The sequence below is a fragment of the Symphodus melops genome (genome assembly GCF_947650265.1).
Source record: "Symphodus melops genome assembly, chromosome: 8".
In the NCBI taxonomy this organism is placed as follows: Eukaryota; Metazoa; Chordata; class Actinopteri; order Labriformes; family Labridae; genus Symphodus; species Symphodus melops.
The window spans coordinates 10,157,883-10,184,649 of record NC_136698.1 but is presented as its reverse complement, the minus strand read 5'-3'; the positions used below and the strand labels follow the sequence as shown (position 1 = coordinate 10,184,649).

General features: G+C 40.6%; 3 protein-coding genes and 1 long non-coding RNA gene across 4 annotated transcripts; 2 read left to right on the top strand and 2 right to left on the bottom strand.

Annotated features, from left to right (window-relative positions):
* Positions 1–1,438: 1,438 nt before the first annotated feature.
* b3gnt7 (UDP-GlcNAc:betaGal beta-1,3-N-acetylglucosaminyltransferase 7) lies at positions 1,439–5,511 on the top strand. Its single transcript, XM_079349880.1, has 2 exons — positions 1,439–1,698; positions 2,968–5,511. Coding segments are annotated over exons 1-2 (1,212 nt in total). The 5' UTR covers positions 1,439–1,696; the 3' UTR covers positions 4,178–5,511.
* Positions 5,512–9,300: 3,789 nt separating this feature from the next.
* ncl (nucleolin) lies at positions 9,301–16,961 on the bottom strand. The gene is made up of 16 exons (XM_079350988.1): positions 16,823–16,961; positions 15,680–15,778; positions 15,489–15,585; positions 14,867–14,965; positions 14,338–14,547; positions 13,974–14,099; positions 13,544–13,627; positions 13,243–13,366; positions 12,829–12,965; positions 12,390–12,516; positions 12,135–12,271; positions 11,626–11,755; positions 11,147–11,289; positions 10,811–10,937; positions 10,250–10,536; positions 9,301–10,069 (listed from the first exon to the last, which is right to left on the bottom strand). Exons 1-16 carry the CDS (start codon positions 16,838–16,840, stop codon positions 10,005–10,007), a joined length of 2,010 nt encoding a protein of 669 aa, XP_079207114.1. The 5' UTR covers positions 16,841–16,961; the 3' UTR covers positions 9,301–10,004.
* A 3-nt stretch (positions 16,962–16,964) lies between these two features.
* LOC306828482 lies at positions 16,965–20,444 on the top strand. Its single transcript, XR_013779754.1, has 3 exons — positions 16,965–17,042; positions 18,983–19,036; positions 19,158–20,444. It is a non-coding gene; the product is annotated as an uncharacterized lncRNA (long non-coding RNA).
* A 2,430-nt stretch (positions 20,445–22,874) lies between these two features.
* nppc (natriuretic peptide C) lies at positions 22,875–26,463 on the bottom strand. Its single transcript, XM_079350513.1, has 3 exons — positions 26,209–26,463; positions 24,944–25,237; positions 22,875–23,414 (listed from the first exon to the last, which is right to left on the bottom strand). Exons 1-2 carry the CDS (start codon positions 26,299–26,301, stop codon positions 24,965–24,967), a joined length of 366 nt encoding a protein of 121 aa, XP_079206639.1. The 5' UTR covers positions 26,302–26,463; the 3' UTR covers positions 22,875–23,414; positions 24,944–24,964.
* Between the last annotated feature and the right edge of the window lie 304 nt (positions 26,464–26,767).

Here is a 26,767-nt window from a genome sequence, read left to right as displayed (position 1 = left end):
TTATATCTTAACCTTTACAGTTATGTAACATAAGACTGGTCATTTATGTCTGTCACTTTCTTTTCAAAAAGTCCCCCTTCAGCTTCAGGACATCACATGAAGAGTGGATAGTTTGTCTCTTATGTAAGCAGTTTTGTGTGATGTTGTTGGACTGACTTTGTTCTCTCTATGTGAACAACTTTGGAGCCACAGTGATGGAAAGTATCTATCTCCATTACATTGCTAAAAGAAGGAATGTGGCTGTGATTCATCACCCTTCAGTAGTTAAAAAAAAAAAAAAAAAAGTTGCCAAACTGATTTAGTGACGTGTTCCTTTTTGAAACAGCATTCTCTCTTAATTACTTTTCTGACCCCAAACAGCTTATTGGGAAAGATGAAATAAATGCAGGACTGCAGAATGTTTTCATTCTGCCACACTGCTTAGGGCTGGCAGAACACCATTTTGTCTTTTTTTTATGTATGCAGATACATGAGAAAAATGACAAAAACAAACAGAAGTAAATTTAATTTAAGAATGAAACACTAAACTAAAGCTGTCATTTGGTCATTTCAGTTTTGGATCATGGATCTAAAGAACAGATTGTGTTTTACAAATGGGGACATTTTGAGCCTCATTCCGTCAGATTTCATATATCCAATTGTTTTTAATAGGCCAAATGCAGAACTTCAGATGCATGTATAATACACATAAATGGTGAGGAAAGCATTCAGCGAGTCATACAGGTAGATAACATTCAATATCTTTACAAAAACGTTCAAGTTTTTAAGCCCTAGGCAGCCAAACACCCATAATCATGTACTCTATTTCCCATGATGATAAGTCAATTCCTTTTTCTTTTTTTTGTCCACAAGATCTTGACTTAGATCATTAACTTATCATATTTGTGGTATGGCATGTATTCATCTACCTATCACAGTGACAAGATCATTGTTGTCCTCGGCAGTGCTAAGGAAGTGGACTGGCACCTCTCTCCAACTAACCGGTGGTTCTCCAGTTCACAACCCAAGTAGACCAAGCTGACCCCCAATAACAGAGAACTATCCATGTTATCTCTCGAAATTAAGCTTTATTATTTCGTTATATCTTGAAACAACTGGGAAATAGCCTTCCTGAAATCGTGGGACTAGTATAATCTATCATGAGCAAGCTCTCTGTAATAAATAGATTGTTTTAAAAGGTGAAACCAGCACAATCAACTCGTTGTGTAATAGTCTGTTTTAGTAGCCTAAAACAACAGTTCTGAGGCGGTTTAATCCCACAGATTTATGTGGCGTAGACGACGAAAAGAAATCCAATATTGACTTAGTTTTAACCTGTCAATCGACGTTCCACCTGCGTAGTGACTTCCACCCTGGACGGATCCGCTCCCACACTGCTCGTTCATTTTCGCCTCGTGCGTGTGCGTGCTCTACGTAACAGCAGCCGTGCTTAAAACGCAGAGCTCAGCGGGAGAGAGGGAGTATTCAGCAGCGCGCACTTCACATCACACAGCTGCACCATCAGGCTGAGAAACATCCGAATTCTTGTTCTCTCACAACAGGAACAAGTCGCCTTCGATGGAAAAGGATTAATTGATTCTTTTTGCAGAAGAAAGAGAAACGCATAGTCTCTATTTTTTTTGGGCTGGAAATCGCCTTTTTTATTGGTTTTACTGTCTCCAAGCAACACAAGGAGCCTCCAGCAAAAGAAAAAAACATGTAAGATGCATCTCCTTTTTACTTTGTAGGCTCAATTTATATTGTTACCGGATGTTTAGATTAATGGATCTAATTTACCCTCTTGCTTTGATTTCTTCACACGAGGGCGCACAAGTCAAAGATGTGTTGCCTAATTGAAAAAGCCCATTTCTCAACTGAAGTCAAATACTTTAATCCCTCCTGATGCTCAGTTAACTAAAACATAAAACATATAGGCTATTACCCCACTTAAAGCTTGCCTGAGGAAAAGTTTAAAGATAAGGCTAAATGAAACATCTAAGGAGGCGAGAGGATTCAGAATTTAGAAATAACTCAACTCGGTGTTGTGAATCATGTGAAGCTATGCAAAACATTAATAATGATGATTTAGGTTGCAAGACGTCATGTGAAGCAATCCAATAAACACTTATTTCAGAGCATGATCACAAAACTCAAGTTGTGTTTCATTATCAGAAAACTGGTTTATTTTTAAACAAAATCTCTTTCAATAACTTTATTTCTAAACACGGTGTTGGGTAAGTGTGCTTACAGGTTGCGGGTTTTTTTTAATGGGGAATAATAATCGTCAAATGTAGGGGTCCCACTTGGGAGTGTTCATAACTGTCGTGAATGTAACGAGCCCCGGTACGACATGATGGGAGTGAGAAGTTTGGGGGTAACTCCGCTTTCCAAGTGCATTCCACATTACACACCTTCACTAAACAGTGTCATGTAATCCTTGGTCTGTGATGTGGTAAAAATAAAGGAATGACAAAGACGCAACACATAGCCTAGAGCCAACTTCTTCTTTTTTTATGTTGGTCTAACACACTTGCATGTAGGCTTTACATACTACAGTACATTTAGGGACAAATGCGATCATATAGCATGTATGTTGATGACAATATGTCCTTTCATTTACTGCCTCATGTGTTTGAACCACTATGGGTTTTTGTATGCTTTTCCCCCCCGAGTTTATTACCTACTTTTGAAAACAAATCTATACATCCCTGAAGTACTTTCACATTCTTGGAACTTTTTTGGTGGTCCAATCTTTCACCACTTCTAATGTTTGATCCCTTCACCGTTTTTAATATCTAGCTGGTAATTTTTAAGCTCCTTGACTTAGACCTCCAACAACTTGTAGTGCTTTTCAATATACCTTTATGAATGCAAATAACATATGAACATGATATTGTTACAAAAGCATTATGCTGGACAAACTGTATTTAAGTTTGATGATTTTGGCCTTAACTCTGGCTGGCATTTGTGATCTTTGTCTTCACCCAGGATTAACAACAGAGATCGCTGGAGGGTGTACAAGAGGGTGAGCGTCATGTTCTTCCTGGCCGTAGTGGCGCTGACTGTTGTTCAGAGAGGAAACATCAACATGGGATCTCCCTTTGAGCTCGAGAGGCAGGCGCGCATGGATACATCTAATGAAGTGGAGCCTTCTTTCTGGAAGGTTGGCAAAGAAAAGTCAGGGACCAAACCTAGGCTCACAACACAGGAGCCTAACATCAGCGAAGACACACGCCTCAAAACCTGGGATGTAACCAGCACCAACTGTAGCGCCAACCTCAACATCTCAAGTCAGGACTGGTTCAAAAGCCTGGAGCCAAATTTCAAGCAATTCCTGCTTTACCGACACTGCCGTTACTTTCCCATGATCCTAAACCACCCAGAGAAGTGCAAAGGAGACATACATTTGCTTATGGTGATAAAGTCTGTGGCGACCCAGCATGATCGCAGAGAGGTGATCCGAAAAACCTGGGGCAAAGAGCAGGTGGTCGATGGGAAGAGAATCAAGACGCTCTTCCTCATTGGTAAATCATCCAATGAGGCGGAGAGAGCGAACCATCAGAAGTTGGTTGAGTTCGAGGACTACATCTATGGCGACATCCTCCAATGGGACTTCCTGGATAGCTTCTTCAACCTCACACTCAAGGAGACTCACTTCCTAAAATGGTTCAACACCTACTGCCCTGGTGTACGCTACATTTTCAAGGGCGACGACGACGTCTTTGTCAGCGTCGAGAACATCTTTGAGTTTCTGGAGAGCAGCAGCCATTCAAAGGACCTGTTTGTTGGGGATGTGATCTTCAGAGCCGTGCCAATTCGTAGAAGAGAAAACAAATACTACATCCCCCAGGCTCTTTATAGTAAGCCAAACTACCCTCCATATGCAGGAGGAGGGGGTTTTCTGATGGATGGGAAGTTGGCGAGGAGGCTTTACTGGGTGGCAGACACCCTGGAGCTCTATCCCATTGATGATGTTTTCCTGGGCATGTGTTTAGAGGTGCTTGGAGTCACTCCGGTAAAACATAACGCTTTTAAGACGTTTGGCTTGGTGAAAAATAAGCAAAGTAAGTTGAACCGAGAACCTTGTTTCTTTAAGAGCATGATTGTGGTGCACAAGCTGCTTCCATCGGACCTCATGCACATGTGGAATCTGGTCAACAGTGACCTGGTCTGCTCGCAGAAAGTGGCGATCCTATAGCTTCATGGGAACACCAGGTAAGGACAGACAGAAATAAGCTGAGCCTTGGTGCATTCAGGTAGGATGCAGGAGAGTCAAAGGCAAAATGTCCCAATACACTCTTCTTTATGTGAAGAGGAACCATGGACAATGTGTTTTTACTGTTTCTGTGCAGTAGTGATGAGTTTTCACAAAAGTCATGTCAATTATGAAAAGTTTGTAATGGTTGTCTTAGAAACGGGTATTTATATTGGCATTTCAAGGATTTTCAACATGCAGATTGAAGAGCCAATAACCAAAGTTGAGCTGCCTCATCAATGGGCACAATAGGGAAAACAACAAATACTTTTTGTATACTTTAAATTTTTTGGCCCTAGAGCAAAAGTCCCATTTGGTTTTTTACACTTTTTAAACAAAAGCACCAATACTCTAAAACTTAATGGCAAACATCGATAATCATTCTTCCAATTTGGTTTTATTAGCTGGATTTTTTTCCAATGAAAAACAACCCCTTGTAAATTACCATGGATAGAGGACACACTCATGTTTCAAAATATCAACATTTTTAGGTAAAATGTGTTACTAGGTTAAGGTGCGAGAAAATCATGGCTATGTCTGACTTACTATAAATGTGCTCTTTGGGAAATGATGTTTAGTTTAATCTCGAAAATACAAGGGCAGTTGGTTTTATTGACTTCTCTCTTTAAAGCCACTGCACATATTGCACAATGTGTAGTGAAAATAGCATAATGGCTTTTGTACTAAGTGTCACATGTTACCCTCACTTGGACAAATATGTCATTCTGCAGTTGCTTCGAATGGCTTTGAGAAAGAAACGCCTGTCTCTACCTCAATAATTCTGGCTAAAACTGTCATTTATTACTGTCTTTGTACTGTATGATTAACCATGATACCCTTATCTTCATATGCAGTACATGTCCCCACAATGAACGTTTAATCACTTTGTATATCTGAGAAGTCCTTGCACTCATTTTGACGTCCTTTACTACTTTAAAAGAAACCTTACTTGTATGCCGTCTGTCGATTTGAATGTGCTGATATACTTGACATGAATGAGGTAGAGGGTTTACAATGAAACTGTGAACTAAAACTGTTGCTGGTACGAGTATCTGACATGTTAATTTAAGTGACCCCAAATGAAGCGGGGCCAAATGGGGGCTTCTTATATTTAAGTTAAAGCTTCATATAAGGATATTAATGATTATTTTAAAGCTGAATGTTGTGGGTGATGGTTATGTCTATATGATGTGTATGTGTAAAAAATGTAAATGAACAAACAATGTTTTTTTGCTAAATAAACATCTTGACAATACATTTGTCCTTGAATATCTGTCCTACAATGGCAGTTTTTTTTTTTTTTTTGTCCTGTGTATGTCAGTCACACATGCTCAAACAGCAAAGACAGTGATAATGGTGCACTCAGAAAATATGAAGTATGTGTGTTTTCCCAACGTAAAGCAACTGAACCCAAGAGCAGGTTGTTTGGTTTTCTCTACATCTCTGAGATAACATGTCAAAGAACTACTGTTGTTATTCCTACACTCCACATATAAAGGACTGCTCCAGAAAATGTCTACAGAATTCACTAGCATGAAATAAAACTCAACATTCTTCAATGATCCTTTATTTGGTGTAGTCCTGATTCTGACAGATTATTCTGTATCCATAGAGCAAGTGTACATGCTCCTCGGTGGGTGGGGCATTTCATACTGTTTATGTTAAAGTACACTGTGTGTCTTTTAAAGCAGCAGAACTGCTGAGACTGATACTGCCAGTTGACAGTTGAGATATTGTTCAGAGCTTTACGTTAGCCTAAAAAGACAAAAAGAGACCATCAAGGGACAAAACGTTTATATCCTTCACGACCTCTTGTGAAGAGCTGTACAGAAACTTTATCTCTCTGTATCGTGTTTCATAAGGGGCACACTTGCCAACGCAGAAGCAAAGCTTTAAGTAGTTCTCTTTTTTTGCTGGACACAATGTACAAGTGATACAAGCCGACCTATCATAACACTGGGATAGATAATATCTTCAGTGTGACGATGTGATTAATTCATTGTTTACCATTGTCAGCCTTTCGAGCACAGCCTGACCCCACACATTATGTGTCAACAGATGTAGATAAAGTCCTCTTTTGTATGGGGTATGTGTGTGTGTGTGTGTGTGTGTGGGGGGGGGGCAATAAAATGATCCCGTGTGGGTGTGAAGTGTATTCATCTCCAACAGCCCCACAAGCACACGTGAGTTGAGTAAATCTAAGCACTCAAGGCTAATTCAAGTCAACTTCTGTCTACTTACTAATTGGAGGCTACAAAAAAAGGATCCTTCGTAGATCTTTATTGTTTAAAAAGTACATATATTCTCATGTCTGTATGCTAAATATAGAAGTTAGTCAGCTCAACTTACCCTAGCAGCCAAGGAAGCAGTAAGAGGCAATTGTGCTGTTACAGATTTTTCCGTAACAGCACAATTGCGCAGCTGTGAGTCAATTCGTGTTCAAATGTCAAATTTTCTCCTCTGTTTGAGGTCCATGGGGTCTATACACGGGCAACATTGGGGTTTCTTACACTAGTTACAGTGGGGACAACACAGTACAATAGTAACATGAGGGTCTATACACTCACAAATAGGGGTTGTGTATGAGGGGCTGACATATTACTAATGTGTAGTAGATACCTCTCCAAACCCCCCAAATTCAGTTGAATATTTAGTTGATTGGAAAAATATATGATCTATTTTTTTTTTTTCCTTTGCTCAGTAAATTTACAATGCTGACACTTGACCCCCTCTCTTTCACAGCGCAACGTTTTGACTGGAACACTTGCAAGTAGAAAGGAAGCTAAAGGAGCACAGTCAAAAGTGTGAATTGTGAAGGACAACGTGGAAACAATTGCTTTTCTGCATACACTTAGAACCTGGTCTCTGCCACCACCGAAGAAGTGCCTTAAAAACAGATGAAAGGCTGTTGAGATTGGAAATCAACAACTGTAGATCTCTCACTCAGGTGCTGATATGCAACTAAACTAGAGAATAGTCCCATTTTCTCAACCTGCCATCACACCAGGAGTTGCATATTTGTCGACAGTAATTGGAGGAGGCTTTTGATGTCAGCTCGGCCCGTGGGTCGGCTGAAAGGGGCTGCAAGCTTTCACACCAGCCCTCTATTTTTCTTCAAAGTTCCTCTGGAGCACCATTTCTAGGCTGACGGTGGGAATGTTTTTGCTTGGGATAAAATTAAAAAAGAACATCGCTCCACTTGAGAGGCTGCTGATAAGCCCATCGATCAGCATGCAGTGCCTTATAAAGATGAAATATCATCGCGTACTGTCTGAAATAAAATGCAAAGATGAGCAGATATTTATTTATATTTATCCCTGAGGATAAAACAAATACTTGAAGTTCTTTCTAATGTAAAAAGAAATGTTTGGCTAAACTTGTGCCAAGACTGAACATGAAATGGTTGACCAGAAACTTTTCAAGGGCTACAAAATCTGCCCATCTAACATTCCCATATATTGTTTGTCATGTGCAAATGGATGTCATGTTTGTGTAAACACTGGACTCCACATTATTCTACCACATCTATGCAAACAACAGAAACAGTACGTGGTTACTAGAGATCGAATAATAGCTGAAGGTAGAGCTTTATAGAAGTCTTAAATAGCTCTTGCATGCATTTGATTTATGACACTGGAAGGGTTTCAAAAGCATTGAAATAAGGGTGTGAAGATTTACACCTGCATTCTTCTCCAGCACTGATGCATCCAAGTAATGATCTCCCAAATAAAAATAAAAAAAACACCCAGGAATGTCAAGACAATGCTTTCTCGTTTTTATTCCTACACAGTATATGTGGAGAGTGTAATGCCAGACTCTGTCTCTCTGGAAAAAGAAAAAGCGAAGGCGACTTCACAGTACATCTGTGCTATAGGACACCGTGGACTTGACAAAGATCCATTGTGAGGAGGACTCTGAGCAGTATACTCGCGTTTAAAGAGGGCCCTATTTAGTGCAGCCACTAAACAACAGAGATAAAGAATCAGTCTGTCTTCTCTTTTCACAATGCTGTATTGACTGTCACGAGCTTGCTTTAAAAAAAAAATCTAAACTTGTGAATTGTCATTTTGCTATGAAATGCAAAAAAAATTAAATTAATTGAGTGATGTAGCATCAACCTTATCATTCAAGCATTCCAAGGTGATCTGGCTTTAAAAAAGCCCACAGGTCATCCTAGAAGGATGACATAACGCCTCAGAGAAAAGATACCATGACCTCCGTCACCATTCGAGGCAGGGGGGCTACAAATCTCTAAATGGAGGTATTCAGTTATTCCGTCATCAGTGCCTCCAACTTGGGCACCTCTCGGAACAAAGATCCCTGTTCAGCATGACAGCAGCCTGCTGTGTCCTGTCTGGTGGTGTCACTTGACAGGAGACCTCCACAGTCGCTCAGGATCACTGTTCAACAAGTCCCTACACCAGTGAGACAGCATGCAGGAGTGCAAGGATCTTATGCATGCAATTTTTAAAACATTCATTTTCAGGTTGATTTTTTTTTTATCTTACCGTTCTAAAGCGCCTACAGCAGACTACAAAGCACACCGGTGTGCTTTTGCCTTGTGAGATCAGAGAAGCAGCCTACTAAGGTTCTAGATATCTTGATTTTAAGTCTACAACCAAAACATTTTGCTAATCCAGTTCCAGGTTTGTGTAAACCCTTAGAATAGTTTGAGTTCACATTCAAAGAGGTTAAAAGGATGGCTAATGAACACTGCCACCTGGTGGAAAAGCAAGGAACTCAACCCTAGCCCACATTAAATCTGATTGATATGGTTTTTCAAAGGTTTGAAGTAGTTTTCTGCAGGTTGAAGGTTTACAGACATCAATATTGAAACACAATCGAACAACCCATCTGCGTACTGATGAAAAAACATCAGTTCACTGAAATTTCTCAAACGGGTTGGAGACGTTGCATCAGATGCATTAACTTGTATCAAACGTGGCATTCTAGCCAACGGCAGCGTTTGTAAACTGTGTTCAACAGGTACACTGTTTAGTCTACAAGAGCATTTCAAGCTGCTGATTCCCAGTCATCCATACTGATGTGTGCAATGAGGACAGACATTTAAAAATCATCACCTACAAGATTTTATTTTTGTCACTTGAAAATCTTGGGATTCTCAGATGGGAAAAAAATTAGTCAATGCACTACAAATATTTTATGTTACATAGACAAGAGGTAAGTCATCCTCGGACACTGACTGCCCCATCAAACAAACGTGACAGAACATCTTTGCCATTTTTTTTTCCAAACACCCAACTCCAGAGCACTGACTCAAATCGTCTATCAAAATATGCTTTGCACATTACAGTAAAACTTGGCACCTAAAGCAAACTAAGCGACAAACAAAATAAAAACAAAAACATATGGATACAAGTGTATTTTCTTTACAAAAGGTAAAATGGAAATCATACAAACTGTTTAAATTTACACAATGCATCCGACAAAGACCAGCTGATTTTTCACAGCAAACTTGTTTGCCAGACCCATTCCATTTAACTCCTTCGGAAAAGCAAGTGAGCGAATGAGGACGAGATGGTGCAGGTTTGCATTAGGGACATTCGGTGCTAACGTGTAGCACTTGAGCTCAGAAGATCAGAAGTACCAGTCTGGCACAGGAGGGCGAGGGAGGTTTGAAGGGTCTACAGAAAGGGCTAAAATGCCCATTTACAGTTAAATATATATCAATGACGCTTTCTGGAATGTCCAAAAGCTCTGAAAAGTGATGAAACCAGAGTCCATTCAAAAAGTAAAACAGACTAAGTATTTAGTCATCAAACTTGATCTTCTTTCCCTGGGGTTTGCCTCCGAATCCACCACCACCTCTTCCACCTAAAATGGGCAGGGACATAAGTCAGTCTACATCGAGATCAATCAAAAGGATAAAAAAAAAAAAAAATACACTTAGCTTTAACACATTTTTCTAATGCAATCATCATTCAGACAAGTTAGAATTCTAATGCTAAGGAAACCCTTCTTCAATATTCATTTAAGGAAACATATTTCCGTTACCTCCAAAGCCGCCACGGCCACGACCTCCTCCACGAGGGCCTCCCCTTCCTCTGCCACCTCCGCCGCGACCGCCCCCGAAGCCGCCGCCAAAACCACCGCGACCTCTGCCACCACCGCGGCCTCCGAAACCACCGCCGAATCCTCCGCCGCGACCTCCCCGGAATCCGCCTTCACCCTTGGGCTTGGCGTAGTCCAGGGTGACCTTGTAACCGTCGATCTCACCGTCGTCCATGGCCTCCTTGGCTGCCTTGCAGTCATCCTCGTTGTCAAAGTCCACAAAGCCAAAGCTACAAGGAGGGGAAAAAGAATTAAGATCAATATACTAAGTCTGAACATTTATTTGAAGTTATGAAAAAGATTAAGTAACATTAATTACAATGTCATTAAACCGTTTCTGAGGTTGTTTCACATCAGACATAGGCAAGTACCACCAAAGGTAGCTTGCCGGTTTAACTGCGACTTTTCTCTACTTCTCACGCGAATCCCTGCTCCGTCACTGCTAGACGGAGTGGTGCTCACGAGAAGAACACAGCGAAAGGGTCGACTGACAAACAAACTCACCCTTTAGATGAACCTGTGTCTCTGTCTGTGACTATCCTGGCTGCTGCAGCACCTTCAAATGCATCCCTGAGGGTCTGGTCCGTTGTGTCCTCAGAGAGACCCTTAACAAAGAGGGTTTTTGTTGGACCTGGTAGCAAAGAGAAGCACTAATAAACAAAACTGTGCATGTTGTATTACTTTGATTTCATACAGAAACATTGCTTTAAGCTGGCCAACAGTCACGTCGTCAAGCTGAACACTGACAGCGCCCAGATCAGGTTTTCATCTCGTCTGGCCAAATGGGAAGAAAAAAAAAACTGGTGTTGCAAAAAATGAGAAAAATACAAAAACACTGACCTGAGTTTCCTCTGCCACCATCTCTGCCTCCACTGTTCTGACTGTACTCCAGTCTGATCGATCGGCCTTCGATGTCTGTGTTGTTCAGATTTTCCAGGGCATCTTTAGCATCATCTGTGCTCTCAAACTCTACAAAAGCAAAACTAAAAAAAAAAAAAAAAAAAAAAAAAAAAGAGAAAGAAAAAATAATTATTAATCCAGGGGAAAAAAACATCCAGGGAGTAGAGTTCAAACAGGTTTATCTATAAATTTAAGGCTTAAAAGGTCTAAATTACAAAATTAGGAGGGGGAAGAAAAAAACCCACATTCTTGCCAATTGTCAGAATTCTGATTTACAGATTGTAGACTTGTTTAGGGATAGCCTGTTCTAACAGAGCTCTGGCAGAATCATGGGTAAGATTAAAAAGGAGCTCAGGAGACGGTGAAGCATGTTGTGTTTTATAAATAGTATTTCTACATCCTTCAAAGGAGATATTTACCCTTTAGGTCTGCCATCTCTCTGTGGGATCCTGATAGAGACGGCCTTCTCAAATGTGGACTGAAGGACTTCCTCTGTTGCACTGAAGGCCAGATTATTCACTACTAGCGTTTTACACGCTGCTCCAGATGCTGCACGGAGAGAAGAATCAAAAAGGAGACGTGAGAGGATGATACAAAGATGGACATGTGGTTTAACCCCGCCCCCAAACCCCCATTATCAGTTACAGATGGCATTTGTTTTTTGAAGTCGTCATCATAAAGTACATCTGAACCATAACGACAGCTTCCAAGTATCAGATGTCTGATTTGTCAATGACTAACAAATTCAAGACAAGCTGCAAAGAAACTGTCAGTTTGCGCCTCAAGAATAAACACTCATCTCATGAATCATTACAAGTCTGTCCTCACTTCTCAGACATTTCTCCAGGACCACTTCACAAAAACAAATGAAATCAGTATTTAGTCACCCTCCTCTAGCCCGCTCTCATTCAGGTTTTATAGCACGTACCTGCCACCTTGGCTCCTTTCTGGCTCTTATCGCCAACATAGTCGACCATGATGGAGCGTCCTTGTACTTCGGCTCCCTGAGCCTCCTCCAGCATCTTCTCGGCTTCAGCCTCACTTTTGAACTCAACGTAGGCAATGCTGTCAACAGGAGACAAAGCATTACTTCACTTGTGAAAAAAAAAAATCCACTCAAACTAGTGCGTGCAAAAGATGACGACCCCGTGTAGTCGAGGCTAGGAGCATGTCGTCTTCTTACCCTCTGTTTGAGCCGTTCTGGCCTGGAGGTAACCTGACATCAACTGCATCTTCAAAGACTTCCTTCAGGTCATCAACGGTGGCGGAGAAGGGAAGGTTTTTTACGAACAGTGTGCGTGCATCCCTCTCTGTCAGTCAATAAAAGTCCATTTTAGTAAAAAGGCATCAGAACTCTTTTAACAGACAATCCAAGTTTTAAAAACCACAAAACATGTGCATGATTGTTACAGCGATTGAGGATAGAACCGGCAGACGATAAACACACCGGCACCGAAGACATAGCACTGCACTTCCTCTACCTCCGTACATTACACACATGAGTACTTAACAACCTCGTGTATGCCAAGAAATGGAGGGTCCGTTTTCAGTATTTAAACATATTTCCTTACTGACAGAAACACTGACACTTATAAAGGCAGACAAATAGAAGCCGTGTTTACCTTTCTTGCCCTCCTGTGAGCTGTCCTTGCTTCGGGCTCTGTCCAACTTGACCTCCTGACCCATGATCTTTTTGCCATTCAGCTCCAGAGCCTTCTGCATGTCCTCCTCAGTCGCAAAGTCCACATAGCCAAATTTCCTGTTGAGGCAGGGCAAGTTAGAACAATCATGCATTCCTGCTTTAAGACAGAAAACTCCCCCCACAACATGCTTTAAGACGATATGTAAGGTTACTGCAAAGTCATCATTTCTAGGGTGAGTCCAAAAAAAAAAAGAAAAAAAAAAAAAAAAAAAAAAGAGTGCTGAATGTACCATTAAAGAGTCAATGACAATAAACCAATAGTACCGAAAGCTAACCGTTCCAATGCGGCCCCAAAGACATGATAGTATTTTCTATTCTTATTTGGGACTCTTACTTGGATCCACCTAACCGGACATCGGCCACCTCCAGGTCGTTCTTGGTGAAGAATTTCCTCAGGGATTCTTTGATCTCATCAAAGTCTTTGTTGGAGTTCAAGTTTCCAACAAATAGACAGAATCCTGGCAGACGGGACAAAACATTTCCATTGAGAGGCATTTATGACGGGGACATTGTATTAAGTTCTGCCTGACACATTCAGAGAAATAAAGGTGACATCACACATCAGTATTAAGTCCCTTGTTGTCATCATCAAAGACTCTAATAGAAAGCAGTGGAGTCAGTGTACACATCCTTACCTTCGCCCTCTGCCTTTGCCTTCTTCGCAGGAGGCGTGTCTTTCTTGCTCTCCGCCTTTCTTTTTGCAGGAGCCACTGGGGCTTCTGTAAAATCAAAAGCCTCATTTAGAAATAATCACAGATTTAAGGCAGAAAAATTGTTAACTGGTTGTTAAGGTTAGATCATGTGCAAGACTTCATCTCTAATGCGTTCACCTGGTCTTTTAGGGGAATTTGTCTCGACACTATGGGTAAAGCATTAGTATTGATTATTTTCTCCATCTGGCCCTTATCATTCCCCCACCCTCGAGCAATTTTACAATTCGCATCATCTGATAATTTACAAGTAATTCTCCTATATACTCTTAAAACTGTGGGCAAAATAGTATCTACTCTGCATAGGACACCGAGTAACATCTAGATTGAATCGCACATAAAAGTCTGAACACACCTTCTTCGTCGTCATCCTCCTCGTCGTCCTCATCATCATCTTCTTCAGACTCCTCTTTTGCCTTCACCATGCCTGCTTTCTTGCCCTTTGCAGGAGCTGGCGTGGTGTCCATCTCCTCCTCAGACTCTGTGGAGGAACAAACAGTATTTAAAAGAAAAAAGTGTAAAGACACGTGACCTCATTTAAACCAAAGAGCTGCCATTCACTTATCAGATCATGTAAAAGGTGACATCACAATAAATCAGTATTAAGTCCCTTGTTGATCATCATTTACAAAAAGGAGCCCACTGCCTAATGTGGAACTTGCAGCAACCAAATGTTCAAGACAAACATTTTCTGATGACCGTTATTAAAGTGTTCTTACCCTCATCCTCCTCATCATCATCGTCGTCGTCAGACTCTTTAGAGGCCTTTGCGGCTGGTTTTGCTGCCTTTTTTGGAGGCGGGGCTGCTGCTTCTTCCTCTGAGTCGTCATCGTCCTCTGATGACTCCTCGGCAGGTGGTGCTTTTACAGGGGCCTTTCCGGCAGGCTTGGCGGCTTTCTTGGGCGGTGGGGCCTCTTCTTCTGAATCATCTAGACAGGGCACAACACATTCATAAACAAAGAGTGAATGAGAATCAATTAAAGGAATGACCTGCAAACCCTTTAGAAAGACTTGGACAAGAGTCACTGACAGCTTTAATGTTACAGCGATTGAGGATAGAACCAGCAGACGATAAACACACTGGCACCGAAGACATAGCACTGCATTTCCTCTTCCTCCGTACATTACACACATGAGTACTGAACAACCTCGTGTATGCCAAGAAATGGAGGGTGAGTCAAATGGCAAGTTTAAAAACACAACCTTTACAATAATCTTCTGCAGTTAGCAAAGTGATGCTAATCTTACCGTCTGAGTCCTCAGCCTTGGCAGGGGCTGCCTTGGCTGCAGGTTTTGCTTTTGCCGGGGTCTTTTTTGGTGCAGGGGCCTCTTCCTCAGACTCCTCCTCTGTGGATTGACCAAAAAGAACACACAAGGTTACACATTGATTGACATTAACCCTTTACAGGGTACTCATTGAAATACTTCAAATTACTTCTTCAAAAATTCAACCTCAGCGTGTTGTTGGGTGATATAACTATAACTTTACTTCTGTTAAAAATTAATTTCATTTAGAAAAATAAACATTGACGAAGTTACCATATTTGGTTAAAATGCCAAAATAGCAGGATTTGTGACCTTAATGATATCACGTGTAATGTAGCATAAAGCATACATGTGGACAACTAACTAAACTATTTTACATTAACACATTTGAAATGCTATTTTTCTCTTTCAATTCAAGTACACTAAAAGATGTCATCTAAAATGTGCCTGTCCCGAGAAATTAAATGGCAAAAAAAGCTTATTAAAATAAAGCTTTTAAACTTTGAAGTCTCCAGAAAAAAAATTCTTAAAACGTCATCCTTTTATTAATTCCAGAACCTCCAGATTGGGGAGGCAAAAATAAATAACTTCTATTATTTCTCACCAGAATCATCTTCACTCTCAGCCTTTTTAGCAGCAGCAGCGCCATTTTTTATCAGTGGGGCAGCTTTGGCTTTCTTACCCACTTTAGGGGGAGGGGTCTGTGGGGGGAAAAAAAAAGTGAATACCACATTATAATACAGAACTTTATCAGATTCAAGTAATTCATGATTTTGAAAAACTAATCCACTGTACCTCTTCTTCCTCGCTGCTCTCTTCCTCGCTGGATTCCTCCTCCACCTCTTTAGGGGGTGGAGGGGCTTTTTTCTTCTGCGTTGTTGCCTTATTCGCTGCCTGTTGGAAAAACAAAAATAAATATCAGAAAACAAATCAATACCATAAAGTAAAATTGGTTTATGTGCTAATAATTTAAACCCGGAGGTACAATCCTCAACACATGCATGTAACACGTGTTTGTTGTTAGGGGGTGTGCTCCACGAGGCATTTTAATTAAAACACCAGAACCCTCACATCCAACTAAACTCATAATTTAATAATTTGTCCGGTTGTTTTAAGGGTTTATCACGACACCCGATTAGTGAGAGCTGAATGTGTGTCTGATGAGTTTTATCGGGTTTTGCGTGTCCACCTCGTGTGTCATCTGAGCAGGCGCACAACCCACGTGGAGCTCAGGAGGTCGGGTTGCTAGCATGTTGGCTAATTGCCGTTTGCACACGACGATTAAAACGCATGTTAAGCAGCCAACAATAACGGCGTGCGAAAACTAAAATGCATTCAGAGTCAAAGGCTTTAAATGCGGACATGCTAACTCACCATTTATGAAGGATAAGACTTGAATTAAGGAGGGTACCATCGTTCTTACTGTATGGGCACATGACCACCGCGTATGTGCTCACTATTTACTTATAAACGCATTTAAGCTATCACGACATTTGTATCTTAAATGCAAGCAATGGTAGGCCAGCCTATGTCACATGCCATTTAATCCAGTCTCTCATCCCCTCTATCTCTAAAGTCCATGCTATCATCGAGAACGCGCATGAATGCCATCTTGAGTTAGCAGGCCAAAAAACCAAAATCTACGTACAAACATGGCCGACCGCACTTCAGAAAGAAACGCCGGACGTTTTAATGTCTCAGAGTTCGTTTTTAAACACACGTTTATCTTCAAAACTACGATTCTCAATTTCAGGTTGCAGTTAAAAAATATGAGCGCCATCTGCCTAACATGTGCGCACATTAAGCGGCAGCGTCAGTTCCGTTTTCCTCTACAGACGCAGCAACTTCTTCCTCGGCAAAGGCCTCGTGCTCGAAACACGCCTTTCTGTCACAAAATGCACAACTTTGAGCAGTAAAACACACGTCCTCTGGTCTTACCGTTGCTAACTTCACCATGGTTGCTGTTTGGTGTTTCTGAGAAACACGACGATGTGGACGTTTAAAGACGTGAGGATAAATCGCTGGTGCATACACGTGGCTCAGCCTTCTCGGTGGGACATTGGAAAGGAAAGACAGACCAGTCGGAGCCGCGCTCGTTACTCTTCTGCTCTGCGCGTTCACGTCTCCTCACCCACATGACCGTATCCACCAATTACAGGTAGGGACATTTACCCCGTGCCCACGCCTCGCCTACATAGACAAATGATGGAAAATACTGTATCAATTACTAGGCTACAAGTCAAAAATTTCTTTACTTTTCAATATTTGTATTTGTATTTGTATTTGTATTTGTATTTGTATTTCTCTCTCTCTCTCTCTCTCTCTCTCTCTCTCTCTCTCTCTCTCTCTCACACACACACGTAAATAAATACATACAATATTTAAAGGGCACGAGGAATAATGTTACAATGCTGATACATAATATATGTAATGTAGGCCTATTTGTATTCAAATGTATTGCCACATGGTATAAAGTTAACAGCTATGACACAGTTAAAGTTTTAATTTAACGTGTTGTATTATTTCCATTCAGCACAAAGCGTCTTTATGTCCCCTACAGCTGTTTATAAGAACCACGTGGTGTGGACCATTTGGCGTCACCCATCGAACAACACTGCGCCAGCAGCTCAGTGTTCCCTGTCTTAGCTCCTGTGTTTTATATCTTAAAGTTGCGAATTACTTTGCACTTTATTCCAAACACAGCATCTCTTTTTAAGATAATAATACATAATTCTATGTAAAGGCTTTAACATAAATGCATCAGTCATAACAAAACAAACATGTTGCTTATAGTTTAAAATGTGTGCCATCAAAAAGAAGAAATGTACTGATTTCAATCAGACCCGTCGCTTCTTACTTCTGGGCAGTTTTAGTTGTATTTAGATTAAAAAGAATACAGCAACGGTATACAATGGTGAGAGGACTGACTGACTGACTGACTGACTGTCTGTCTGTCTGTCTGTTTGTCTGACTGACTGACTGACTGACTGACTATCTATCTGGGCTTTAACAATATTATTAAATAGGTACAGTAAGACTTAAAGAGAAAAGGCCAGCCTCTAAGCTTGGAGCGATGAATTATTATAAATTAATATAACTGATGTAGGCTACAGCTGGATGCAGCGTCAGAGAACCTTCTCATCCTTCCATCCGGACTTAAACTTGTTTAAGGTTCTTTTTAAAAGCAAGCTGAATCAGCTGGGCCTTGCTTTCCGAGCAGCATACTGCGCCGATGCTCTGAGAAGACACTTTGAATCATGGAAAATGAGTTTTTACACATGACTGAAGCTCCTAAAGTTAGGCCAAAGGTGTGTGCTGTGAAAACAGTCGGCATAGCCTGGATTTATACGGATATCCATGGCGAAATTAAGTGAGTAAACCGGCAAAAACTCATCCAGCTTTCAAAAATAGCGAAGGCTGCATCACGTACGTAGCTTAACTTTCTTTTTAGTCAGTCCCTGATAGGCTGTTGCAGTGTAAAGTCCCATCAAACACAATCACACCATTGTTTCTTTATATTGTTTTACTGATAAATAATGCAACATCAATGCAACATAATTTGAATCTATGATAATATGATAAGTCGCCGATAGCGACTTGTGTGACTTCAATGTGTTCTCCATGGATGAGAATAGCTTTGGCTAAAAAAAAAAAAAAAAAAGCATTTCTTGTATAGGATCCTTTAGTAGCCTAGCAAATGTGAAGTTTTCAAATTTGTTACACCAATTGTTTGTGTTACACCATTTGTTTGTAATAAAATGTTCACCACATCTAATTATGCTGTTGTGATGCTTTTGGCAATCATGTCTTCAGCAAAGACTCAATGTGCAGGGAACCCACCAGTACATCAGAGCAGAGCAATGAAATCACAACACCACACAGAGGCAGCATTGCCTTTCATTTAGCCTATTTCACAGTGTAAGTGAAGCATCAATCACACAATCTCATTAAAATAATGGTGGAAGGCTGATTTTGAAACAGGCTATACTCATCAGTTTCGTGGTGAAGGGCTAATAACATTGTTTTTTCATTGTTTTAAAAAGCTTAATGTTTTCTCTGTTTCTTCAGACATTTACACTTTTTTTTCTTACAAAATAGCAAGCTACTATGGAGATTGGAGAAAAGCGGGAAAAAAGGGCTGTTATACTTCATGTATGTAGGCTTTGTTCAGCACTTTTGAGTTCCATTATCTTATATCGCTCAGAGATAATGGAGCATGCAACATAATGTCGATTGTTTTTCTTGTTCTCGTTCTTCCTCCTCCTTGTCACAGCTCACTGGAGAGATATCATGTTCCAGCCTGCTTCAAGACCATGTCCCCAAAAGCGCATGGACCACAGGACAGGATGCAAGTCTGTTTTTGATTTGATAGCTGCAAAACACCTCCCAGAGGGCAACAGTTCAAAAAGATGGTGTCCTGGGTGGGACAAGTGCCTGTACGAATGCTGTGGGCTCTCCTGAAGCAATGTGATATGTTAATGTCTTCAAGGGTAAAAGAGGGCATCTGACGCCTTTTTTTTTTGTCCACTGTTCATGACCCTATAGAGCCCTTCCCTGTCCATTACAGAGCAGCTAGCAATGATAGCAGGACACCAACACATTTTTGGCCCCGTTGTTTTTCTGAGAATTTTTCAGAAAAACAGTCACTGCTGGACCTTCTTCTTAAGCAAGAAAAACAAAACTGACTCTGTCTGCAGGTGGATCACAGACTTCTTGGCTGACAGGTGGCAGCATGTGAAGCCGAGATGTTTCTGACTGCAAGGCTATCAGCACTGGCTCCCCTCAAGACTATGCCTGCTCTTCTTCACGTACACCGACAGCTGCACCTTCAGGTCTACGTGCTCCAGTTGTGCAAGTACTGAAGACATGCCACTCACACTCCCTCATATTTCAAACAACACTGCAACCTTAACTTCTATCACTAAAACTCACATGTTTGCCTATACAACCACTAACTCCTATTCCCCCCCACTTACATTATTTGTTTGTTTGTTTGTTTTTTGTCATAGCATCTTTGAATATTTAGAAAAGCGCTATTAGTACTGCTCACGTGAGTTTCACCAATATTCCCCTTATGAGACAATTTACTCAAAACACAACTGTTATTCCCAAATCTACTGTGTCGTAAATGTTATGAACCATTTAGAGCAATAAGCACAGGCCTATGCTTATCTGGTTATTTCACATGTACAGCCACTGCTCCTGACCATAGACTCTCCAGACCACTCAGATGCCACTCATGGCAAATTATGGTATTGCAGGTTCAGAACATGGATTTTAAACCGTTCTTCCTCTCTGTCTACGTGGTATAAAGTCAGTCGTTTAGCTATTTATGGACAACTTAGTCCTTTTATTCTTTCTTTCTTTAACTTAGAAACCTTTAAGAAGAATTCATACACTTAGAATAGGTATGTCTTTGACTTTGTAAAGAACCTTCAATTTCTCTACATGATTTGTGCTTTATAAATGAACTGGCCTTGCCTTATTTGGATTTTCAGATTAAAGTGTGACCCGATAGTTTAGCTTACTCTGCTTGACTTAAAGATCTGTTGTCTGACCTCTTTTTTATTTCAGCCATTTTATTTATTTTCATTTCAATTGTTTTAGTCCCTTTTAGAAAAGGATTAACCCCGGGCATAGTTTTTGATTTCTTTTATTTGAACATGTGGAAAAAGGGGGGGGGGGGGGGGGGGGGGGGGGGGTGCTGCAATTATAAATATGTAGAAAATCAGTAAAATAAATAAACAAGATAAAACCTGCTTGGAGTCTCTACTGTATCATTCAATATTTTTATTTACTTTTCTTGCTGTGATCTGTTAAACAAAAATATACTAATTCACAGAATGAACAGAGCTCCTTGCACTGTCATTTTTCCACCTGTCATCAATTCTGTTTCAACAGGATGGTTTAAATCAATTTAATCAACATTTAGAGAGCAAAGGGAGAGGGATATATGCATCCATAGATTTAAGGTCACAAGAGATTCCCTATATCATTGGGAAATGTATTTCTGGGCAATCACCCAAAATAAAGCAGAATAAGATTTAGTCTGTGCTGTTGAGTATGGTAAAAGCATACTGTGGTAAATCTTAGGTAATGTTTCATAAAACGTCAATATGCCACCCACAGTGTTTGCGTCATTGGATGGAGATAAATATCAAGAACTCTCGTCTGCTGTAAGGACTCATTGACTGCAGTGATTCTACAAACTCTCAAACAGACCTAACATGTCATCAGAAAGCTGAAAACAACGGACAATATTAACCTCGTCTCTGTCAACATCACTGTCTGTCAGTCTCTTACATGATGTCCGACATTTTAAGAGACACAGACACCTTTATCTTCTTAATCCGGCCTATGATGCAGCTTTAACAGTTGTCCGTCCAACCACATAAATAAACTGCAAAAAGCTCACAGCGTGGAGATCTGAGCTCTGCACACATGTGTTGATTAGGTTCTGTCTGCCGGTGCTTTGAGCAGCAATCCTGTTCTGTTCGCTTCTTCAGCTTGTGAAAAGCTTTCCTCTGTTTGACAGATTTCATCATGCTTTTCTTCTACCTCGCAGGCTTTTATGACCAGTGTTACTTCAAATTTTAACACCAAGTGTGAGAGGTATATTTTGTTTGTTTGTGTAAATGTACCAGTACTGTGTACTATCAGCCCGTGTAGTAAGTAATTCAGTATTAGTCTTGTTCATCTCAGTTGATACTTTTTTGTGGGTATAACTTCAATACTTAGGGTATCTCATTGTATTTAATAATAGTTTCTTATCTGTACCTCACTGAAGATAGAGATGTGTTATTCATGATAAATTGCATTTTCACGAGTAAACCACTGAATATAAATGCCACTGCTCAAATATTATACAATTGATATTTCATATATGCCACTATATATAAGCCACTCCACGTTTCCAGATGTGATATTCTTCAAAGATTTGTAAATGATGGGGTCCGTTATGTATGTAACAGGTGTCTTCTTTTTGACCCCCCTTTGCTGCCCTCTAGTGTGCAAGTTTAATAGTGCAATTCATCTTTGTAAAGCTTTGTCAAGGTGGTCTGCATAGGATCTACCACAGACAATTTACAAGAGCATAAAGGCCTTGTTATCTTGACCAAGGTTGTATTCATTTATATATATTTTTTAAAGATCTTTATCTGACTACTGTAACTAAACTTGTGCATGAATGAAGTTTGGACTTCAGCATCTCCATACAACATTTTTCCCAGCATCTTCCTCCACAACATTTCTGACTCTGAGTGATTAACCTTGAAACTGTTGGACGACTTGACATATGATGTTTTCATCATAAGCACACATTTAAAGACTTATCTCTTTATTTACATCACTGGGTTCTCGTTCCTTTGAAAAGCTCAGACATTCTTGTGTGTCCTTGTTTGTACACTTTGAACGCTCTCTTTCTGTAAGTGTGCTTTATCAATTAAGATGTGTTTTCATATCGCCATCAATGGACTTCCTTACTTTTAAAGGGGGGTGTTCTGGTTAGGTCATCGTGTTGGGCCTTAGTGTTTTTTTAAATGTCTTCGTATTTGTCTGAGGGAGAGATATTATCCATATGTCTGCATGATCTTATGCTGATCAGAGAAGATTACATATTTTAAGTACACTTTAAGGGCAACAAAGAAGGTCGTTATTTAAACATTGGCTCGGCAAGATGCAACTCGAGTGCAGAAATATTAACTGAACTATCCAACTTGGCTCTAATCTGAAAATAAGTCTGGAAGTAACATACAGGAACACTTCCTTGATGATGTCATTTCTTGGGAAGGTGATGTGACCATATTTCCTGTTAACCAAACCTTTACAAAACCTTAACTGCTGGTTAAATTACAAACAAGGTCGCTGTTTTCCAGCACCCTGACAACGTGACAAAGTTTCATGTGCACGCCATGAGGAAAATGTCACATTAGAAATGTATAATCAACAAAAGGAGAGGAAACATGAACGTCTGAGAGGCGTTTTTAAGTGCACATGGAATGTTCTTTTTTTAATCGTTTTTTCAAACATTTACAACTATTTAAGACAAAAGAAAAAAAGTTACAAACAGAATTGACCTGCAGTTTGCATCCATTTTCCAAATGTTACATAAATAAAACTCATATTTATAAATATCTCTTTTTATAAACATATAAATAGTTTTTTTTAAACATAAATACATTTATGCAGGGCAAGATGAAGTACATGAATGTACAGCAGCAGCAACAATATACAGCTTTGCGGTTTGTAGTTTTTTACACCTTTGTCCGCCATCTTGTCAAATGCATCTGTGATGTGTCTGTTGACCACTTGTGTGTTATACACATATGTCTGTATGCATATATGCCTGCATATTATTATATATTGATATGAAGGATCTGTAGCATTGTCATGTGAGTCTTTGTTTATGCTGGTCATGGTGACTCGTACCAAAAATCTGTCTCTTGGTGAGTTTTTCTTCTTTTTCTTTTTTTTTTTTTGCTCAGATGAGAACAAACGGAAACTTGGTTTTCCAAAACCGTCGTCTGGAGATCTACAAAAAGAAAAGACAGCGGATTAAACCAAACATTCAGAAGTTGTGTCACTGTTATTTACTGTTTTTCTTCAGTGTAGCCCTCAAGTAGTTCATCAGTCTATGAATCGCCTTACGTGTCCTCTTTGGTTTAATGCTAAGCTAACGCGTTGCTCTGACTCCTCACTTAACCATTTCACCTCAAACTACACACGTCTAACACATCCTCCACATTTATTACACGCTGCTGGCCCATGGGAGGAAAGACGGGTGTCAGTTGATGAAAAACACATCCACTCACACTCCCCCATCAGGACTTCACAGTTTGCCACAACCACAAAAAGGCCTCAAGCCTCAGGACTAATTGTGCGTCACCTTGCTTCCTCATTACTTCATTCACCACCACAGCCCCCTTTGTTGTTTTTGTTGAAATCACTCGGTTAGAGAGAATGGCTTTCCCAGAAAGATCCTGGCCACCGCAGGGTGCTGTGTGTTTATAATGTGCGTGTTTTTGCCTGTCTGCATCCCCTCCTCCCCCAACATTGCCCCCTCTTTTTTTTTCTTTTTTCGGCTGAAAACTGACTTATGCTACTTGTGTCTCGATGAAGCAGATGGAATCATTCATGATTATGTGCATGAGTACGAGAGGAGACTTCCTAAATACCCGCTGGATAGTTTCCAAAACATCAGAGTAAGTGGGCTTTCCTGCTGTCTTAAAGGGGTTCCTGTCTGAGGAGGGAACACTCCTGGACTACAGGTCGAGCTTTAATGATATCACAAGTGTAGGACATTTCATTGTCATTAAAAATCATACTAAATATCAACTGTTCAGAATGAAGAGTCACTTGGGTTGACATCGAGTTCAATGAGTTAAGTTGATATTTGACCAACACTGTGAATTTAAAATCCACCATGGATGCAGCCATGCACTTTCATTCCTCTCCACTTGTCATATTGTATATAAGCTGCCACAGACACTTGATGTTTCAAACAAATGTGGTAAACTGGCCTTACTCTGGACCCAAAACACACACTTCCCACATCAAACTTGTGATAACATCAATAATAATCTGACTTGGATTTTCCTTCTTTTTTCTTTCTTTTTTTTTTGTCCTGTCTTGCTGGCTTACTGTCCCCTTCCTTTGGCAACAGTACACAACCTTGTTGAAATGAAAAATGGCTCCAGTATTCACTTTCTTCTTTACTTGCCTTCATCATCTCTCTTCTTCTTTGATATATGCTACATAAATCCTTTAATTTCCATTGACAAAATAGGGCCTGTAAATAAATGTGCTTCCCTTTCCTATGACATCCATTCACTTTCAACTCTCGTCATTTCTTTTAAGCATCTTTTCAGAAAACAGACCCTCTCCTTGCTCTCCTGCTTCTTTATTTTCTCCCTTTCATAAAGGTCCTTCCCGCCCCCCACCACTAATTATTGACTCCCGTACAACCGTTTTTGTTCTTTGTACCTCTGTTTCTGTTTGTGTGTCTGTTAGCAGGTCAGTATGTCTATGTAGGCTATAGAGTGAGGCTGACTGAAAACTCACCGTCACAGCGCTGCTCCAGCCCTAGCATCCCATGCCGCTGATGGTCCCTATCCTGTCCATCTTGTGTCCGAAGCAGCCACTCCGCGACGTGGAGCCACCTTTCTTGTTTCCAGTTTTGTGTCTCCTGGGTGCGGGTTGGTCGTTAAGGAGACGAGCCCACATCCCTCTGGCCCGGGTGTCCATGCGTAAATCTCGCAGTAACCGTATCCGAGAGCGCACCGCGTCTAGCCGCCTCTCCCTCTCCTCCGACTCCAGAAACTCCGCCAGCTCTTCACCCAGCAAACTTCTAAGAGACTGGATCACAGATAGAGCAAATAAATAAACGTTGTCTTCCTTGAACATAAACACGTGAAGCATAGAGATATGCTTTGCAAAACAGATGATTTGACTGACTCGATGAGCAGAACACGGTTTCAATAAGTAGCATATCGACATAAAGCTCGGGGGAACCTGGGTCACGCTTTTTTTTAACCTTTCACCGTTTGCTGAGAGACGCATTCAAAATCATCACCTTTTTATTTTACACCAAAAGAATTGTCTGTCATGAATTTCTCTTTATAAATCCACAAGTTTAAGCTGAAGTTCATTTACAAGTCGCAGTTATTCGATTGAAAAAAACTCATACACAGGACCTCCTTGTCGTTTTCAGGGAACAATCATTAAAACAGGTGTCTGGAGCCAGCTCTCTTGAAGTCAACTGTGACATCAACTTGCAGCCAAAGACATTCAAAACGTTTACCCTTGTAACCTAAATTGTTTGTAATTCTTTGAAGAAACCATCTGATCCAGTTTATTCTAAAGGCAACCTAAGTGCGTAATTGTCATTTTACGCACAGAGCCTTTTAGCTTCAGAATAATCCAGTAAAGGAAAACAATATATACTTATTCTAAATGAAACTTAAAAGTCCTGTACATTAGATTTTGGTTCATTTGAAATTAGATCAGTGCTGAAACTGAACGCTGTGGAGCACAATAATGTAGTAGGTATGTTTACAAGGGTTACCAATGATTGCATATTAAAGTTGCTCCCTTTTTGGACGAAGGGAATATCAGGAAAATAAAATATTGCGTTTTCAGGATTGACACTGCGTGGAAAATGCCGCCCTGAACTGCTCAGCAGGACTGAAATGATGAAATATGATGCGTAAAACAACAATCCCGAGCGTCTAAACCACAGAACAGCTGCTCACTTCTGCTGCAGTATGTAGCTCCTAAATGTTAGCTGGAGAAAAAAAACTTCCATAACTAAAGTATGTCATTCTTACCTTCTGCTGCGTCTGTGTTAAAGGTTTTGCCCCCATCCTCACTGAAAGCAGGGTGACTAAAAGTCCACAGGCTACCAAGTATGACAAGTTCATTTTGACAAGTCTCGTATTCTCTAAGGGATTCCTCCGCGCTGAGGTTCAGAAAGAGAGACAGAAGCAGCAGCCAATCAGCTGTTAAACATAAGAGGCTCCTGTCCGTCCTTTACTCCAAAGCTTCTCAAGTGCTCCTCTAACACTGTGGAGTTCTCCTCACCGCTTTATAGCCAGCCCCATGGTGATGTCATGAAAACCTGCGTAATGGTCCTTCCTTCCTCGCCAACTCCCTGTTTTCTCTACCTGCCTTTGAGCACGTCACGCCAGGGATTAATTAAATGATACACGCACCGGTCATCGGGGCTTTGGAGGAAATTAGATAGCTATGAGCTATCAAAATGCTCCGTTTCTTAACTTTCAGAACTTGGGCTGAAGTGCATCAGCTGAAATTGAAGGTGGTTTCAAAGGCTGCGCGTCAGAAGCTGAAGAGCGGCTTTGGCAGAGTGCTGACCTCAAAGATGCCAGA